Here is a 21482-nt window from a genome sequence, read left to right as displayed (position 1 = left end):
GTCAGGAATAGAAGAATTGCAGCTACCAAGAAGATTTTTATCTTAAGTGTGACTTTGTAAAGATGCACTGGCCCTCAGAGCCAGACACTTTTGTAAGTTGAGGCCTGATGCCCCCGGCAGGCTGCACATACAAAAAGAGTTTGCAGGACAGAAACTGGCCCCTTTCCAGCTTTGTTCCAGAATGCCCCCAAATCCCATTCTACTTCCTGTTCTGTTGTGGTGGTGACTTCATAGGTTTGCTTTACCGATACCAGTACACGACACTCTTAGCTCATCAGAACTCTGGATTCTTGTTTTGCCTTGCTGTGGGATCATGGGTTTTTTTTATTTATTTATTTTTTTGGACAGTGAACCGTATGGTTCTGCTCAATCTCACTTGGCTTTGCTGGTCTGAAATGTTGCAAATGGAGCAACATGAAGACAGGCTGCTGACTTTACATCTCCCTATAAGTATTCAGGAGCAGGCCATGGTGGTTTTTCAATGGATCACAACTTTGGGCAGTAGGTCTCGGCAGCTGGGACAGACTCTCCTTCCCATCCCACCTCTTCTTTAGGGTGTGGAAGAATTACCTATTTTTATTATGAAGTGTCAGTAAACTCCATTTCACTATACACGCACAAATTCACAAAAACATATTTCCAATAATCAAAATTTACAGCTAGGCTAAAAAGATATACTTAAGAACAGAGTTAGATTTAAAGATATTTACTTTATATATTTTGACATGTGATGTTGACAATTGGTGTTTTAAGCTTTAATTTTTTGAATCGTCATCTACAATCACTAAATAAATTACCATCTGACCACCTCAATTTCCTGAAACTGGATTTTTTTTTTTTAAGTGAAAAAAGGTGTAAAAATAGACTGATATCCATCAAAATTGCAAATAAATCAAAATTCAGTTTTGCCAAGCCTAGTTATCTGATGCTTAGGGTAGGGCCCAAGGGCAATGCTCAGTACTAGCCTATTAATTAGAATCAGCTCTCCCGCATCAAAGGTGGACAGGGCTGATCTGCAGAGATTCCCAGGCACTTATGAGACTTGGTGGTGTTCTCAGAGTAGTAGCGTAACCAGTTTTTTTGAGCAAATAAAAGGCCTGGAATAAGTTGGGCTCTCAAGAGCTTTGGTTTAAGTGGGTCAGTTATATCTCAGGGTACATCTACACTACAGCGGGGAGTCGATTTAAGATACGCAAATTCAGCTACGTGAATAGCGTAGCTGAATTCGACGTATTGCAGCCGACTTACTCCGTTGTGAGGACGGTGGCAAAATCGACTTCTGCCGCTTTTTGTCGGCGGCGCTTACTACCACCTCTGCTGGTGGAGTTAGAGCGCCGATTCGGGGATCGATTGTCGCGTCATAAATCGATCCCCGAGAGGTCGATTTCTACCCGCCGATTCAGGCGGGTAGTATAGACCAGACCTAAGAGAGGCTCTGGATTTGAGTCTTTAGCAGTGGTGGGAGGACTGCGAAGACCCAGGATAGACACTGTCTACTTTCCTCTTCCATAATTGCTATTGTACTAGGACAAACTGCCCTGCAGAATTTTCCTGCTTACGTTAGTCTATTTACATTTGCTCAATCCATAAAATTAGCAACCATTTGGCCAAAATTCCAGATGACTGACTGACTGCTCTCATTGGTCCCTTTAATATTTACAGACGATATTGTGGCTCCATGTATATCACCTCAACAATTTCCAAACCCAAAGGGCTCAGTTTACAAGTAACAGATGCTTTTTTCCCCGACTTGAGGGGCAAGGCTAAGCATGCAGGGCTGAAAAGTCACACAGGATTGTCTCTTCTTTCAGGCATCACCACCACTAATAAGGAGTTATGTAGATCAAATTAGGACCTCATTTACACCTATGAACTTATGCCATTTGTGAATGAGATTGCACAAATGCACTGGCATTTATGTTTGTGATGCACATGATGGAATAGAATTCTCAGATCACTACCACAATACCATAGACCAAACACTTAAGAAATAGCAGGAATAAAAAGCAGCAGAGGTACACTTTTGCCACTAATGTGAACAGATAAGACTGAATTCACACAAGACAGACATCTGTTACATACAGAGGTGCCATTTTTACACAGACTTTTCAGAGCAGAACCACACTTTAAGAACAGTATGTAAATAATTTGTCACAGAAAAGCTTGGCTTTTCTCCAAGTCTAATTTTAAATACAGTTGTACAAAACTATAGATAAGATGGGGACAAGAGACAAGTAAACTGGTTTTTTGTACCGGCTTAGACTTCAAAACATCAGTGAACTGAAGTACAGTAACTCCTCGTTTAAAGTCGTCCCGCTTAACGTTGTTTCATTGTTACGTTGCTGATCAATTAGGGAACACACTCATTTAAAGTTGTTCAATGCTCCACTCTTACATTGTTTGGCTGCCTGCTTTCTCCACAGCTGGCAGCCTCCCTACGCCCTCCTCCCCACCCAGCACTTCCCCCCTCGCCAGCAGACTCCGCGGATCAGTGCCTTCCCCCTCCTCCCGCCTGCGACAATCAGCTGGCTTGCAGCTTTCGGTAGACAGGGGAGGGAGGGGGAGCCTGTGCGCCGAGTCCTCGCTCCTTCCCCCTCCCTCCTGCTTCCAAAACGCCACAAGCCAGCTGATTGCCCTAGACAGGAGGGAGGTGGGAGGAGCGAGGACTCGGCACACCTCCACTCCCTCCCCTGCCTCCTGCCGGTGACAATCAGCTGGCTTGTGGCATTTTGGAGGCGTGGGGGGGGAGGAGCGAGGACTCTGTGTGCCTCCCCCCTCCCTCCCCTACGCGGCAATCAGCTTGTGGCATTTAGAAGGGAGGGAGAGGAGCCAGGACACAGCGAGCAAAGTAAAGGGGGAGGAGGTGAGGGGGAGAAGAGGCGGGTCAAGGGTGGGGGCTTGTGGGAAGGAGTGGAGTGGGTGGGCTGAAGGTTGAACCCCCCGCCTCTGGTGCTTGCAGAGTAGGGGAAGCTTCCCTGGAACCTAACCCTCCCTATTTACATTAATTCTTATGGGGAAATTGGATTCGCTTAACATTGTTTCACTTAAAGTCGCATTTTTCAGGAACATAACTACAATGTTAAGTGAGGAGTTACTGTACCTCTCACATTTATATTTGTATTCCCCTTAGCTAAGAGCAATTCTGCCTATATCACATGGACATCTCTAATTAGATCATTGACCTTATTTATAAGATGTTCAAAGTGGTTTCATAAGAAGCAGTCAACACACCATTTTAAAACAACAACTAAAAGCCAGACATTTTCCATATTCCAAGAATCAATTTTTGTAACTTTACACTTGTCAGGACTGAAGTCCCGTGGCAAATATAGTCCTGATTCATCTCATTTTAATAACACTTAGCTTTTTTTTTTTTTTTTGCTTACTCCCAGCACACATGGAATATAATAAAAATATCTGACAGACTTGACCTCTCAGGACAGAAAAATTAAACAAGCTAAAATTGACCTTTAAGTATGTGCAATATGTAGTGATGGCTGTATTGCCTCAAAATCAGCAAGTAAGTGACTGAGGTAGGAGAACTTCTCCTTATGGGAAAAAAAATCAGTAATGCTTGTGAGATGTCAAGGATTGACAGTCTCGTTTTTTCTTTTTACCCAAGCGAGGATTATGCCTGTCTGATTATTGTAATCAATTTATAGTATCCAAAAAGCATATGCTCCCCTAGCTATGTTTCCTTTTGTAATGTATGCAACAAGGTCAAATACTGTATCAGTCACCTTGTGAGTACTGAACAAATTTAGTTGCAAAGTCAATAAGAACCACATGATTCATAATCTGCTATGGGTCAGAAGCCTGACAATCTTTTTAAATGGAAAAAAAAAAATACTATGTGAATGGTAAATTTGAGATTACACACAAGAATCAGGAAGTTAAAGTTAGAGCTTCTATACCAACTCCAGCTCAGCCACACCACACATTTTCTATTATTCTAGTGTGGTACACAGGGCTTTGCCCTGCACCTACAAGCTTTGGGCAGTATGTTATTGCCCTGCCCCTAAATCAAACCAGAAGGCTGAAGACTTAAGCCTGGTCTATACTGAAAAATTACATCGGCATGGTTGTGTCTCTCAAGGATGTGAAAAATCCATACCTGAGAGATGTACCTAACCTAACCCTCAGTGTAGCCAGCACTAGGTTGATGGAAGAATTCTTTCATCGGCCTAGCTACCGCCTCTTGGGGAGATGGATTAACTACCGTGAGATGAAGACCTTCCCTGTGCTGTAGTGTCTACCCTGAAGTGCTAGAGTGGCATACCTGCAGTGCTGCAGCTATGCCACTGTAGTGATTTAAAGTCCACTAAGTCTGTCTCCTGGCTTCCCCGTGTTTGGGGGAGGAGGAGTGTCAGGGTACCCTGTGCCAATTCTATACATGGTACAGTTTACTTCTCCCAACACATCAATCTAACCAGAGCTTTTCAATTGGGTGATGGCAGCTCCACTCCCATTCTACCCTGTCCTGCCCTCTCCCACAAGGGGTGGAAATAACTACCTCCCAATGGAGGCTGCTGTCCTTTCTATGCGTTTACCACCATCCAAGTTAGGCCACAGTCTGGCCCTATGGTATTAGTGTTAATATTTTATAAAAGGACACTACATTCTATTAGTTGTCACACAGAAGAAAGCATCACTTAAAAGTTTAAACACAATATTTTAAAATAAAATGAAACAGTATACTTATAAAAAATGAATATATTTAATGTCCAAAATGCTAGGTGCTTTACAGACATGTAAGAAGAATGGCCAAAAAGAGCTTGCAACTTAAATTAACAAAATGTGGAAAAGGGACAAGGGTAGTACAAATGAGGAAGGGATGCTACACAGAACATTTTAAAAAGCTTTTCCCCTTTTGTGTGTGCATGCATGTACATACATACACAGTTTGTTTTTTCAATCAGAGCATATTTAGTGAGTGTCCATCTAGTTGCAGCCAAAGTACAGCATTTTTCTAGAATACTGTATAGATCTGGAAGAGTTACAGTCGCTGTGAGAGGCAACACTATCAATTTGCATACAACTGTCACTTATTTTGAAACCAAGACATTAGAAGGATTGTATGGTACAGGGTTTGGTAATGAATATAAAACCTTCCCGCTCTACATCATTTGTTCATAACTAGCTATGTCGGTAGTTATCTATAAATAATAATGATTTTTAGGTAACGAATGCAGAGAGGCTAAGAGGTAAGCAAGCATGCAGACTGCATTACTTCCTCAAGCCTAGAGGTGGTTGCTGCAGGAGATGGGCAAAGCACAATGGTGTCTCAGGGTGGTGATGGCTTTCGCTGCTGTTGGCTAGGATTACCAGTTCTGTGCTCAGATGGAAGACTGGAGAACCCTGCACTGTCAATCCAACACCTGACAGTAGCATGAATTTGTTATCATGGAGGTAGCCCGTTAAAAAAAAAAAAAAAAAAAGTACTATGTATGTGACTTTTCTACTTCTATACATACACACACACACACACCCCCTCTCCCCCCATAAAGGCTTGGATATTTATTTTTTAACCTAAATTTTTTTAAACTATTTTCCTACAGTTCATTTTTTTGGCTAGAGACTCCAGAAACTGAATGGGAGCTTTTTTCAGACCCCAACTGAAGAGATGGGGGTGTTATTCCTCTAACAGAAAAAAAATCTGATTTTATCTCGTTCTCACATTTGTCAAAAATTTTACTTCAACAGATAAGCAAGAGTTTTAAACAGACTCTCTTTCAATTGCTCAGATTTCAGTTTCTTGTGATGTCATAATCTCTTTATTTCTTTAGTCCATCACAGAGGGTTCTTCTGCGAGAGTGAGAAAGTGAAGACCTAATATTTTTCTCTCAATAGACATACTTCTAATGTAACAAAATGACCTTAGTGAAAATAAATACAAAATTAGAAAGACTCAAGCCCTTGTATGTGATAAAGCAGCAGACCGACACAGAATTTTTGCACATCTTGTTTTTGTGATTTAGAATTCAGTACTATACAAAAAATTCTCCCCATCCCTTTCAGTTACAATAGTTATACAAATAACACTCTACAAGTATTGAATTTTCCACAACTAAATAGTGCCAAAATCTCCCCTTCTAGCCCCCAAAATAAACTCTATATGCACCCACACACAACACATTCAGGCTCGTTCTCTATCCTGTCTCCAGCTCCCTATTTATCCCAACATCCCAAAATTTGGTTGAGGATAGTTTTGTGAAATGGTTCTTTAAATATGAGGCAAGGTGTTACACAGTACAACAATATGATTTTTGTTGCCCTCCAAACATATGCAGTGAAGAATGAATAAGATAGAGCTCATCTTGTCATAAGCAAAGAAGTCAATAAGAAAAACTTAAATCAACAGGGAATATTTTCTAACTTTGTTTTCTGAATGGATTAAGAGATTTCAGTCCAGATTCACTAAAGCAGTCATTCAATTAGCATGTAATTGAGCATGTGTGATCTCTGAAGCCACTGATGTTTTCAAATGGCTGTTCCTTTAGTAAACACTGATTAAATTAAAAGTGGTTGAGATTTGTCCCTACTCTTTTCTTCAAAGAGTTATGTGAATCACATAGCTCAAACTACGTGTAAGTCTTTAGCTTACTGGCCTTAAAAATATCTTGATGCTGTGGTTTATTTGTAATTAAACTGCCCAGCAGCACATGCCCACACAAACAAAACAAAAAATACCCTTCTATCCAGAATTGAACCATAACTACCATCCTTACTCATGGTGAGTAGTATATGTAGCCCTACTGAGATCGAGGTAAAATTCTGGCCCCACTGAAGTTAAAGGGAAAACTCCCATTGACTTCACTGGGGCCAGGATTTCACCTAGTGTCTCGACTCATAGTAAAGAGCTATTCAGTGTGAAGAGGAGCAGCAGAACCTGGTCCTATGGATTTTCAGAAATACCTTGCCTATACAATTATTTGCCTCAGACTGAACTATTCTTCTCCCTACACACCCAGAACTTCCCTCAATATAATACTGAGGGACGTTATGTGCTGGTGTGGAAGAACAAACGGATTCCTCACAGCTACTTCCACACAGATAGTTACTCCAGCAACAAAGCAGTTCTCACTTTTATTGTTTTCCCACCCTCAGGCTGGCCACCAAAAATTTTAACTTACCATCAAGTACTTAGTTACAAGGCTAACCAAAGAACCAGGGCTTCATTTCCCTCGCATCCTTCCCCCCCCATACAGGACACAATTCCCTGAAGTCACAATGAGAACGATAGGTGTATAGCACCTCAGGAAACAAACATCTCAAACCACTTTTTTTTTTTTTTTTTTAAGGTCGCTAAGTATAGCCATAAGCAACTATATTTGCAAGTTTTGGTCATAGTGTTAGTGCTTTAATTTCCACCATCAGCAGCAGCTTCACCAGGAGGGTTACTCTACAATAATATTTTCTGCTTTATAGAGGGTCGGAAGTGTTGGTTGCTGTATGTGAGGAAGCACCTGAAAAACTGCTTGAGTTATTTATGGGAGTAAAGTATGTTTTACAGATCTGTGGTTTGAAAACAAAAGGAAGAATTTAACTTTCTTCCTTTTTCTCTCTCGTTTTTAAAAACAAGTCACCCGTATTAGATCATTGTCTGTATTACAAGCTCACTTGTTACTTCCATTACCATTACAACCATTTAAGAGTCTGTGAGCTAGAAACTGTTTCTAGGGGATTATTTTATTCTGTCATAAAAATCTGCTCCAGGCTAAAGCCCAACATACAGAGTTTCATCTTGGGAATAGCTGTCCCTCCATGGAACAAAAATAAATAATAAAATGCAAGTTATAGGAGGGGAAAGATGAATTCTATATTTGAAATAGTAACTCAAAAGGCTACTTTCACATAATTTTATGTTTACTATAAACTAGGCTCTTTACATGGAAAAAAAGCAGGGACAGAGGTGCTGATGATTTAGAGTTTTGTAATGGTAATACAGAGTGGGTGAAAAAGATCACTCCCCCTTTCTCTGCCACTTTTAGGTTGCCTGACACTCCAGAGTGGCTAAAAGGTGATGACCTACATGAAATGAGTTGGTAATCCTAGTGAGCGGTGGTGCTCATCACAAAAGCCACTATCACAAGCTGGTACTTTTGTTTATGGTCTCTTTCCCAAGACAAAAACTGAAACAGCAGACTCTTCTTGAGTCAATATCAAGAGTTAGCACATAAAGGCATTTTTAAAAGCTTGACACCTTCCCCTCCCCCCCCCCCCCCCCCACACATCGCATGTGTGGTTTAATACCATTAAACTGACTGTTCTTCTAATTTATTTTTAATCCAAATATGTAGAGTACCCTTTAAATAGTATGCCCCCAACTTTTAAAATGTGTAGCATCTTTCTTTTCCCCTGATGACACTTATAGGGATCTTTCAGGAAGGGAGAAAATGTACAATGAATTGACAAAAAATAACTGTTGTCAGATGTATGAAGTATGCAAACTAAAAAAAAAAAAAAAAAAAAAAAAAAAAACCCACCATGAACAAAAATGATAATTTATTATTGTAATTTAAAAAGTTATGTGCAAGCACAGGAGGTACAAAGTTACACAGAAATATGATTCTCTAACTGATAGCGTTCCTTTAACATCAACACAATTTTGTTGCATAGCTACAGGCATGGAAGTATTTTTAATAGGTTAGTTTAAAAGAATGTGTATTAATTCAACTTACTGCATTGGGTGATCTTCTGGATATTAGAAGTTATATGTTGAGCTAGCTGGGTAGGATCCCCCACAATGCCTGTACTGTACGACATGGCTGAATAGACTGTCCACTAAGAAGATCAAAGGTGTGAGAAGGTCAATCAGACAAGAATTTCATCAAGTGAAGGCACCTAAAAATAAAAAGAAAGTAGTTATACAATGGTAATTCTGCAAGTCCATAATGTATTTTATCAGCTTAGAGCACACAGAGACCGAAATAACTCCAGCAAGATGAAACTCCACCATACAATCCTATTTTGCCTTTACCAAACAAGTCTGCTTTGAAAAGGGCATTTTAGAGAATGCTTTCTCAAAATAAAGTAAGTATGTGAAGCCATTTCAGAACCTGTTACAATAACATACATGAGGTAGGCCTGAGATTGTGACTATGACTATCAATTAGATCAGACTAGATGATCACAATGGTCGTATCTGGGCTTGGAATCTATGAATCAGCAAATCACAGAAACAACTTCCTATGAGAACAATTAGGCCAAATCTGTTAAGCTTAATAGAAAAGATTTTTCCTACCCATACAAATAAGGAAACTCACATAAATTATTGGAAAAAAAACCAGAAACTCTATCTAGAGACACTACATTGTTCATTTTCTTGAATTTCTAAATATAAAAGAAATATTTACACTTTACTCCCTGTGAAAATTGAAGTCTCTGTTGCAACTTTAACTATGGTCTTATGACTACTTGTCCATAACATGCATATTATGGGGATGAACAATATGACCTATTATTTTTTAGCCTTTTCTCTGAAGCGATCCTAACTCTTGTAGTCTTATCTGTAATCTGATTTTCCTTTTAATGCTCTGACAGGCCATTTTACCCTATGTAAATGACACTATTTCTCAATATAGGGAAGTTTTTGTGCAACCTAGGGATACTACTTGAATTTTTAGTTACAATAATTCTGAAAAAGTATAATCAAAACAAGCCTTATATGAATCTTTTACAAGATGATCGTCGCTATACATAAAATCTTCTACAAGCGTAGACTGCTTCCCCTAGTGGCACAATTGTAAATACCTGATCACCTAGGTGACTACAGTGGCTTGTACAAGGGGGGTCCTAATTCCTGTTTGGAGCCCTTTAAACATAACTGAAACTACACTCCGAGAAGCAGAATCTAGAGCAGAGGTCCCCAAACTGTGGGGTGCGCTCCCTGGGGGGAGGAGGGGCACAGAGGTATGTTTGGGGTGGGCAGCGGTCCCCAGCTCTGCTCCTGGCCCTGTGCCCCACCCCCACCCTCAACATACCTCCACCCCCCCCAGCTTGGGGACCTCAAGGAAATACTCAACAGTTCAGTTTATAAGACTACAAATACTGTGAATTTTTCATTAGTGCAAAGTAAGCTACTGAATGATAGACTAAATGCATTTCTTACAGTGTATATACAATCCTCTATTTTAAGAGCTTTTGGCCCAAGTTTTCAGAAGTGAGTGCCCAACTGGAAACACCTTTAAAAGATCTGATTTCCAATAAGTGGTGGTCCCACTCATACTTGGAGAGCAATGTCAGAGCAATGCTGGAAAGAACAGCTAATGAAAGTTTCTTCATCTTTACTCAATTTTGTAAGAGCAAGAAAAGCCTGATTGCATTAGTATAAATAAAGGGTACAAGTCATCACAATGTGAGAACAGGTTAAATGGTTATTTTATTGCAATGCACTTTTCATGCAGACTGGCTCCCTATACACTTAACATAAATCAAGAGATTAGCAATGAAGACAAGGAAGAAAAGCTAGGTTTTCAATCAAGATCTGAAATGAAACTGCAAATAAATGAGGTGGCAATACACAGGAATGACGTCCCAGCTAGGTATGTGTGACTGAGAAGATTCTCACACCAACAACATTTAGATTATGTAAGCTATTTGGGACAGGCACCATCTTTTTGGTGTGTTTACACAGTGCCTAGTCTGCTTTAGCCCATCAGCTGAAACTGACAACTTTCAGAGGGGCCATTCAAAAAATTATCACCTCTCAGTCAGTACCACAAATTCCTCAAGGAATATCCCAAAGGAGCATAAGCCAAAATCTGCAAGGCCTGATGAAAATGGAAGCTTTATGGCCTGTTCTTTAGTTTATAAGAAATAAGAAACAAGAGAAAACAAAATTAAGACAAGGCCTGAGAGCAAATGAGGTTGCTGGACCATAATTAAATACATTCTACAGCAAACCCAATTCCAATTCTTAGAGCTTGTGACTGATAAACAAGGACAAGAATAGATCCAGAAAAAGCCAAAGCCACAAGCACCACCTCTGAGTGCTTCTCCATTCAGTACCATCTCAACTTGTTAATTCTGGGTTGCTCAAGTCTGCCTGTGAACACAATGAGTGAAATCCTGGCTCCACTGAAGTCAATGGGAATTTTGCTATTGACCTTGATGCCAGGAGTTCACCCGCTAACACAGAGGTGGGCAAACTACGGTCCGCGGGCCACTCCTGCCCGGCCCCTGAGCTCCTGGCCCGGGAGGCTCGCCCCCAGCCCCTCCCCTGCTGTTCCCCCTCCCCGGGGACCTCAGCTCACTGCGTCGCCAGCGCAATACTCTGGGCGACGGGGCAGCGCAGCTGCAGAGCTGCTGCCTGACCCGGTGCTCCAGGCAGCGCGGTAAGAAGGCAGGGGAGTTCGGGGTGGTGGTCAGGGAGTGGGGGTGTGGATAGGGGGTGGGGCAGTCAGAGGGTTGGGAACTGGGGTGGTTGAATAGGGGCAAGGGTCCTGGGAGGGCAGTCAGGAAGGAGGGGGGGGTTGGATGGGGCGGTGGGGGGTTCCAGGGGCAGTAAGGGAGAAGGGGTGGCTGGATGGGGCAGCTGTATGCTGTATATTGTTCTTTGAGAAGGCAAGGTTGGAGAAGGGCACTTTCCATTGAAACCAGAATGTAGCAATGTTTGCAATAGTCCTTAGTTTCACTGAGATAGATCTCCCTCAGGAGCTGACCCCAGACTGTAGAACTGTCTCCTTTGCCTTCCAGCCTTATCTTTGGGATACATATTTTCATACCGTTACCCGGTATTGAGTTTCAATAACTTGTGTTTTACTAAAGCATACCTTTCTGGATGGCATCCAGTCTTGATTTGAAGACATCAAGAGATGGAGACTACCACCTCCCTTGGTAGTTTGTTGCAATGGTTAATCACCCTCCCTGTTAAAAATGTGCACCTTATTTCTAACTTGAATTTGTCTGGCTTCAGCTTCCATCCATTGGTTCTTGTTAGGACTTACATGCTAAAAACCACCTTGTGCCTGGACTTCCTTCCCTTACATATGGCACAGGACTCCACATTTAATAGAAAATATCCACATTTGAAAACTCACTATGACAGGCACTGATGTGAGAAGCACAAAGCAAGTTTTAGATTTCAGCTTTGACAACAAAAATATCCCCTCCTCCCCCCAAAAGCAATCAGTTTCAATTGTTTAGCCTCATGCCTCATTTAGTGGTTTGCTACTTTGGACTATGTAGCAGAGGGGTCTTTCTTCTTGAAAACTAGCTTATGTATGACATAATCAGAACTATTTACCAAGGCCCTTACAGTTTAAGTGACATTTAGGCCCTGACCTTGCAAAAAAATTTATCCACATACAATTTTAAAATATACAAGCAGTCATTGAATTCAATGGAAATACTCACATGCTTAAAGTTAAGCATATCTGAGTCTTGCAGGATCAGAGTTTTACTCAGTAAGTAGCTCTAGAGAAGTCAGTGGGACTCCTTGCTGAGTAAGGTACTATTCAGTGTAAAGGTGGTAGAATCAGCTCCACTCCAAGCAATTTTGGGGTTGTAATTTGACTATTTTCAAAATGTAAAGAAAAGAGAGATATACACACACACACTTTTGATCAATTGTCAAATAAATGTCATTTTTAAGTTTCTTTAACCGGAAAAGTATCTTGCTCAACTTTCTTCAAATTTTCTAAAATAGTCCTCACTTTCAGTAACCATTAATATTTTTTAAACAGGTGCACAAAAAAATTTACAGAAAAATTTGCCTCAAGATGGAACCAGTTGCAATAGGGTTGCCAGCCCTCCAGGTTTGGTCGGGAGTCTCCTGGAATTGACATAGATCTCCCGGTGACTACTGAAAGCAATCCAGGAGATTTAGTAGGATATTTTAAGAAAATGACATTACGTCGTGTTGGGGGGGAAAAAAAAACAAAACAAAACAAAAACGCTCTCTCGGAATAGCTTCAGAGTTGCCAACCCTATATTGCAACCTTAGCTGTAGAAAGACTATTGTCTTGCTATACTCATTGTAAAGCAACAAAGCATTATTCAATCCTCCTCATTCATATAGGTTTCACCATTGTCTGTATAATATTTTGATATATTAAAATAAAAGGCAACTGAGATGTTCCTGAATCTAACTGACAGTGACATCCATGCCAGCCCAGCACCTATTACTGCCTTTAATGGTCAGTTTGGAATAGATAATTTTTGTTGTTGTTACTTTTTAAAAGAATACATAAATTCTTGTTAGGATGAGCTTAAATAAAAAGTAAGTGAAGGGTTGAGAGCAGTATGCTACACTGTACTACAAACATTCCCTAGGTCTAGGAGTGAGTCAAACATATACTCACAATTGACTGCTAATATTTAGCAACAAGCAGTTATGAGTAAACATTTAATCTTATTAGAGATCAGTATTTTTTCCAGTGGGGGAGGGAGGGAGGGAGTATTCAACCCACAGTTTATATGTAAACTAAATTGTTATTTTTCCCTTTAAAAATTGAAAACCAATTCCCTTTTTATGATCAGCTTTTGGATACAGAAGTGTTATCAGAAGTCACCCGGTGCGATGCCCTGCTCTGTTCAATGTTGATAACAGTTGGCTGCGCGCGTGTGTTCCCTCTGTGTGCTGCCCCGGCTCTGCAAATCGCTGACACAGCAGACCCCCGAGAGAACCCCCAATGACCACAGACTCTGATAAGGTACGAAGGCACCCGGCCAGGTTTATTGCCAAACGAAACACAGTCTCTAGCTCCCCAGATCATATGTCTACAGTTCTGCTAGTACATATGTGCTCCCTGACAATGGACCGGCTCAGTCAATGGCAGGATTTACCTCTGCCCCCCTAAGCCATACAAAGACATCCACTCAGGGATGCATTCTTATACACATCACTCCTGACGCATAGGGGTGCAACCTCTCACAAAACAACTCTACCATATTACCCTCCTGCCCGTCTTTATTTCCTTTCAATTCAAATTTAAAACATATATCCTATTGTGTATTTTAAAAGGTCCTAATTACCTAAGACATCCAGGTAATTCAATTTAAAGTTCATAAGATATACTGGACATACACAGAAGAAAAAATGATCCTCTTAACTTCAACACACAGCTGAATGTATGAAGATTTAAAAAGCTAAACTTGCTTGTTATCAGACTGTGCAATAGGTTAATTGATTTAGTAGGAGTGTCCTCCAAAATTAAAGCTGTTTAAACCAGGATGGAATTGGAATCAGTCACATTGGTTATGTAATATTTATTAAGCACTGGTGATTCATAACAAAAAATAAATACTGCCCTTACCATTATTTATTTTCTCCTCCCACCCTTCCTTCCCACTTTTCCCTTCTTTTGAGGTCATACTGAATGGAGGAGACATTTAACTGTGTTAGCATTTGGAAGTCTCACAGAACAACTGAGTCTTTAGGATAGATTTGAACAAAACAAAATTGATTGGAGGCCTAGCTAAATAGGATCAGGAGTTCAGAGAAAGAGCGAGAGCGAGAGCGCGCACACGGAAGAAGGTGCAAAAATGGAGTAGAAGAAGAAAACAAAAAGGCAGTAAAGCTGGTATAGTTAGGGTGACCAGATGTCCCGATTTTATAGGGACAGTCCCGATTTTTGGGTCTTTTTCTTATATGGGATCCTATATACCCCCACCCTCATCCCAATTTTTCACACTTGCTGTCTGGTCACCCTAGGTATAGTTGACAGTGAAGACAAAGAAAGGGTGCAGGAAAATATGACGTAATAAGAAACTTCAGTTTATCTTGCAGTATCAGATTTCTTATCTGTACCCATTTTGAGGCAGATAACATCTGTACATATTTGTACATCTAGCATAGTTGGGCCCTGATCATAATTAGGGCCTCTAGGAAATACTAAACACCTCTACCTCGATATAACGTGACCCGATATAACACAAATTCAGATATAATGTGGTAAAGCAGTGCTCCGGGAGGGCGGGGCTGCGCACTCTGGTGGATCAAAGCAAGTTCAATATAGCGCTGTTTCATCTATAACGCAGTAAGATTTTTTTGGTTCCCGAGGACAGCATTATATCGAGGTAGAGGTGTACTAAAGTATAATAAGCTCTGTTTCTAAGAGCTCCTCCTCAGATTAAAGTTAGTTCTGCTAACATGTAAAACCCCACCTGTCCTCAATGTAAGTCACGGAAGTAACCGTTTATTGGAAATAGCTAAATATGAAAAACGTGAGGCAAAATATTATTTTATGGAAGGATATGGTTTCCATTTTGTGCATTTAGGGAAAGCCTCACTATATTGTTTCAGAATAACTTACTTTCAGTTTTAGTTTAGGGTATTTATGATTTGATTATTTTTACTAGCAGCATTTGTTTATATAATACCAGGCTCAGATACTTTGTTCTCCTTCAACAACTAATGCAATTGTGAATCATATGTCAGTAATCCTTGTCCAGAGATATACTGCAGCTCAATTGGTCAGTGTGTTGACTATTTTGCACTGTGTGTACACTTATCCTGACAACCCTGCAATGTATGAATAGATCCATTTAATGAACATTTGCTCTGAGGTTTTCCCATTTAAAAACAAACAAAAACAAAAACCCCCACACACTTTGATTTTACTTATTTGCATTTCAGAATGGACAATAAAACTAGACACATCAATTTAACTTTTGTTTCTAGATACTGTCAATATTTTGTTCTCATACTGTAGCAAAGCAGTATACAATTTTTTTAAAGGTCACATTAGCATCATGCCAGGAGCCTAAAGGATGCACCTAATTTGCACAGAAAAATTAAATAAAATAAGTTAACACACATATACCCATGAAATTATAAGTAGGGCTCCATATTTGTCATGGAGGTCACAGAAATCACGGATTCGTGACTTTCTGCGACCTCCATGCCTTCTGCAGCCACCAGCATGGCTGACCCTAGGGTCCCCCGGTGCCTGCTGCTCAGGTGGCTCTAGGGACAGCTACACCAGCTGCTGCTGGAGGGGCTTTGCAGCCAGTCGCTGGGGCGGCCCCAAAGACAGCGGCACTGGCCGCTGCTGGGGCAACCCTGGGGCCAGCTGCACCGGCCACTGCTCAGGTAGTCCCCAGGACCAAGCGAGCAGGAGCTGATGTGGCTGACCCCCTTTCCTCCTCGAGATTTAATCAGGGATATTTATAATTTAAGTCATGGACAGGTCACAGGCTGTGAATTTTTGTTTACCGTCTGTGACCTGTCCATGACTTTAGTAAAAATACCTGTGACTAAATCTTAACCTTAATTATAATATTTCCATCTCCATTAATATGTTTTATTCAGAAACAGCACAGGACTGAAATAACAGGACTGATGCATGTAAGGAATTAGGCACCAACAAGGACCACTGGATATCATCTGTATTAAAATTCACCAAAAACTGTGCTAATTGTACAGCACCTAGAACAACTGGGCCCTGATGGGCCTCTGGAAATTACTACAATATAAATAAAAGTACAATTCACCAGAAAACTGTCCTAAAAGTAAGCTATTTAAATAAAATGTGACACTAGCTTCTTCAAGAGGAAACTTTATAAACTTTGGGGCAAACAACCCTAAGTAACAGAAGAGCAAAACCATTACTTTGAAAAGATAGTATTAAGGAAACAGTATACCCTTCAGCACACTTAAGACTCCAGTCACAGAATTTAATTTATTTAGCTTAACAAAAGAGTAGGTTAAGGGGTGACCTGGTTACAGGCTGTCAGTACCTACATGGGGAAACAAGTATTTAATGATGGGGTCTTCAATCAAGCAAAAAAAAAAAAAAAAAAACCCCACAACAACATGATCCAATGGAAATTCAGATGGGAAAAAGCCAATTTATTTTACAGTGAGAATAATTACCATTGGAACAGTTTACCAAGGGCCATGGTGGATTTTCCACCACTGACAATTTTAAAGTCAAGATTGGATGTTTTTCTAATTTAAAAGATATGTTCTAGGAATTATTTAGGGGAAATGCTATGGCCTGTGTTTATCTCTAGATGATCACAATTGTCTGCTTCTGGCACTGGAATCTATGAATGTATTCGAGACCCACATCTCTCTGTAAGAACATAGGATTTATTTATTTTAATATGTTGCATGTGGCTATATAACAGCAGGCCAAGCAGACTTTGAGCATATTCACTTATTTATACAAAAATATATATGCTTCACAGCACAAATCTTGAATGTGATAATGAACACAACATGAAAGATTCACTTCCTCAGGCTTTCACATGCTAACTTTCTGCACACAGAAAGTCCAGCAACTTCCCAAGAACACTACAATGCCTGCTTTTCAGAGAGTGAAGGGGAAGTATGGGAAAAGGACTTATCTACACTTATTTTGAAGCAAACTGGGGTGTAAACTCACACCATGCTAGCCTGCCATGCACAATGTGGACCCTGCTGCTGCATACTAAAAACTAAGTTGTGCGCTTTGCTCTATCCCACTTTGAAATGAAAGCAGATTAAAGTACACAAGGAACCCTTTAGTGCATGGTAGCAGTTTCCGCATAGACAGCCGTAGGCTACTGCAAGACAGCTTTATGAGCCAGCTTGCTGAAAACTGTTTGTGTAGACAACCCCTAAAAAGGGATACATACAAGGATGTGTGTGTGCTTTAAATCTATAGCAGGAAGCCAGGCAGCAGGAGAGCTGGGCAAGATTTAGGCAGAAGTTCCACGGTCAAGCAGAGAAATAGCAGCTTTGGGGTAGCACTGATTTCATGATTCTAATCCTTGCGCAGTCGGAAGAAAGGAATGCCACAATTCTTTACCATCGCAACACTGCAGGGCTGCTAAGGAAGACAGAAGGGGCCGGGGGCCTTTGGCTTGGCATGTGTGAAGCCGGTCTCTCTGGAAGTATGAGGCGCACCAGCACACACAGGCGTCTGCACTTGACAAGCACTGCCTGCACCCGAACGCGTCTCTCGCCGAACACACTGGGCGTGCACGGCACGTTCCAGCCATGGGCCACTCCTGGCTCGGGGAAAACAGTCCAAGAGGTGGAGGACTGGCGTGTTGTCCCCCTCCACGCTCCCTGGGGCTGCCGGGGCGGGCAGCACCATGGGTGAGCGAGGGCTGCCCGCTCTCCAGCCAGCTGCGGGGAGATGCAGAGCGCACGGAACTGCAGCAACTCGGCTGAGGGCCCCGGGAATGCGGAACTAACCCCTTCCCGCGGGCACGGCCGCAGCGTCAGCACGGCCCCTCCCTCTCCCGCGGGCAGTCCCGGGGGCTCGGCGCACCCCCCCGCCATCCCCGCCTCGCGGACAGGGCAGCCCCGGCTGCCCCCCTTGCCGCGGAGCAGCTGCTGCTCGGGAACAGGGCGACGCCCACCCGAAACACCCACAGGGAAAAGCGAATCCCGCTGCGCCCCAGACTCCTCAAAGCGCCTCTTACCAGGCCCCAGCGGCTCTGCCTCCCAGCACAGCTGGGCTCCGGACCCCGCAGTGCCGCCGCTCAGCTGATCGGCTACTCTCCCTGCTGCTGCTGCAGAAGTCCCCGGGAAAAGAGGCGGGGCTGAGGACACCGGCCCCGCCCCCTCCCCTTGGCCCTCTAGCGAGGAGTGACAACGAAAGCAGCTGCCTTCCGCCCCCTACTGTGCTGAGACTTGAGAGCCGCTGCCTGGGGCTGCTGGGGCATGTAAGCAGGTGCCTCCCCACAGGTAGGGGCGGCAGGTTTGTATAACTTTTGGTGGTGCCCAGAACGGGTCCAAGTCCTGCCCTCACCCCACACCCGCCTAAGGCTCTGGGAGGGAGTTTGACTGTGGGAGGGGTGCGGGCTCTGGGAGGGAGTTTTGNCTGGGAGGGAGTTTGACTGTGGGAGGGGTGCGGGCTCTGGGAGGGAGTTTTGGTGCTGGGTGCAAGCTCTGGGCTGGGACACAGTTGGGATGCGGGAGGGGGTTTGGGTGCTGGGTGTGGGCTCTGGGAGGCGGTTTGGGTGCTGGGTGCAGGCTCGGCTGGGACAGAGGGTTGGGGTGCACGAGGGGGTGTGGGGCTGAGGAGTTTGGGGTGCAGCAGGCAGGCTGCCCCAGGGCTGGGGTGAGGGGCCAGAGAGGAGGACACCCCCGCAGCCCTCTACCTGCCGGCAGTAGTGAGCTTGGGGGGAGGGAGCCCCTCCCTGGCACCCCTGGGCAACACTCACTCAAGCTCCCCCACCCCCCAGGCTGCTGCGTAGGAGGTCCAGCCAAGATAAGCCCCCACCTGCTGCCCAGGGCAGGCAGGGATGCTCAGGGGAGGGGGTATGCGGGGGCAGCAGGTGGGGCTGGGGAAGAGACCCAGCCCTGAACATTGGTGGAGCCGGGGCACCATGGGCCCATACAACTCGCCGCCCCTGCCCACGGGCAGGCATCATCATAAGGGATCCTGAGAGGATTACTTCCTCATGGTTTGGGATCTCTTACCCCTTTAACTACCCAGCCAGCGCTCTCTCAGTGGGGATGCTGCAGCTAAGAGTAGAGCACAGCCCTGCAGTACGGCCTGGGGCTCATCTTCTGCAGCAAATTTCCTGGCTGTGGAGTTGGGCTGATTATCATCCTCCTTGGGCTAATTTGTCCCAGTGCAAAGGAGCCAGGGGTACAAGATGATGTGGAACAAGACTCCCCCAGCAGGATGGCACAACGAGGCACCAGCTGCAGGAATCCGTGACTTCTGTGACCTCTGTGACAGACTCCTAGCCTTAACCATAAACAACATTAGCTTTCTGCCTATTGCCCTCCCACATTGTCTGCGCATAACCTTGACCCCTAGGGTTTAATCTCTGAATCTGTTACAAATCTTGATTTCTTCAGTCATTTCATTTTGAATAAATAATTAATAGAATCTGAGGATTTGGGGGAAAAAATCATTGGTGTAAAGCTCCAAGTCAGTTAACACTTAAGTCTTGAAAATAAACAGCAATATTTTCCATGAAAATACATGAAAATAAATTTGTAATCTTTCCTTGGTTATTTTAAAAATACAATGCCAGAAATGTTAGAGCTGGTAAAGATGCATTGGCAGAACTGTGGGAAACTAAAATGTTTCATCTTGTGCGTTCTTTAAATCTGTGCTAAAGTGTTAAAAGTTTCAAGGAGCCTTTTTGTTGTTGTTAATCCTGTGCTTGCACCTTCTGAGTTTCACACCAATGAAATTCTCAGAGCTGAACTTGGCTTGTACCACAGTGTTTAACACCTCCCACGCCCAACCTACACACTTTTTAGAGAACTTCCCTAATACACACGGGGAAGGAAATGGTTCTTTATGAAACTCCATCAAGGTTTATGAAAAACTTATCCTCAGTTCTCATAAAAGTTTTGCAAACCTTAGTGAAGGTTTCAGTGAACATACTTTGACTTTCAGATTATTAATAAAAGATCTTGGAATTTGACTACAAAGATACAGCTAACGTGAACAGATTTTCAAATTGAAATATTGGGCCACTTCCCTTTGGAGAGGAGATAGCAAAAAACAGTTTTGGTAGGAGACAGATATAGAATCAAAGGACTGGAAGGGACCTCGAGAGGTCTTCTAGTCCAGTGTCCTGCACTCAAGGCAGGGCTAGGTATTTCCCTGACAGGTGTTTGTCTAACCCTGTTCTTAAAAACTTCCCATGATAGAGATTCCACAATCTCCCTAAGCAATTTATTCCAGTGTTTAACTAGATATGTGCATAGAAGGGTTTTCACAGGTAGGGTGAAGGGAACATTCTCTTCATCCCAGCATGCAGCATCAGAATTTGGGCCTCATTGTGCTGGGTACTGTACATATATAAAATAAAAGATCCTCTTTGCCCCAAATAGTTTACCATCTACTAGAAGCACATAGCATAGTGTTCCAGATGGCTTTCAGACACTGGCCAAATACACCCAGTTAGAGAGAGAAAATTGTTTGATAAGTGTTTGAGGCTGCAGAGGTTCATGAGATTATTTGCAGGGTCTTGATTTCATGCTTGTGACAGACCACAATTCAGTGGTGACAAATGCATGATAATGCATACTGGAAGTAGTAATTGGAACTAATCATGCACATTACCGGGTTCTAAGTTAATTGTATCCACTCAGGAAAAAGACCAGGGTATACAAGTAGACAATGTAATGGAAACCTTTGCTCAATCAAAAAGCAAACATAATGTTAGAATACATAAGGAATAGGATTAAAAATAGTACTGAAAAAGTGATAATGCCATTACATAAATCAATGTGATGCCCTTGCCTGGAATTCTGTGTTCAGTTCTGTCACCTCATCTCCAAAAGGATATAGCAAAAATACAGGGGGATTGGAGACAAGAGATACATTATTAGAGGTATGTGACGGGGCGCACTTGCCCCGCACCGGATGGGAAAGGGTTAATGCCACATTGTGGGCTGAGGAAGCCATGCCCCTTTCTCCCTACTGAGCATGCTTCAGCTGTACCAGTATAAAAGAGAGCAGCCCAGCTCAGTCAGGAAGAGACACTGATGGGGGAAGGTTGTGTGCTAGGAGCACCTGCTGAGAATAGTCTCCAGCCTATACCGGAGATGTGGACCACAGCCTTGGATCCCA

General features: G+C 42.7%; 1 protein-coding gene across 2 annotated transcripts in view; it reads right to left on the bottom strand.

Moving 5' to 3' along the window:
- Positions 1-18501, bottom strand: part of STX7 (syntaxin 7) — a 44559-nt gene extending 26058 nt beyond the window's left edge. Inside the window, exons 1-2 of one of the 2 annotated variants that reach the window (XM_034765638.1) lie at positions 18361-18501; positions 8682-8844 (exon numbers count right to left, since the gene is read on the bottom strand). In XM_034765638.1, the coding sequence (XP_034621529.1) occupies positions 8682-8766 (85 nt within the window). In that variant the 5' untranslated portion in view covers positions 8767-8844; positions 18361-18501. Of the gene's footprint in view, positions 1-8681; positions 8845-9753; positions 9833-18360 lie in introns of those variants that run through there. The other variant, XM_034765639.1, reaches the window with a different exon arrangement.
- Between the last annotated feature and the right edge of the window lie 2981 nt (positions 18502-21482).

Source organism: Trachemys scripta, chromosome 3 (genome assembly GCF_013100865.1).
Source record: "Trachemys scripta elegans isolate TJP31775 chromosome 3, CAS_Tse_1.0, whole genome shotgun sequence".
Taxonomy (NCBI): Eukaryota; Metazoa; Chordata; order Testudines; family Emydidae; genus Trachemys; species Trachemys scripta.
This window is presented reverse-complemented; position numbering and strand designations above follow the sequence as displayed.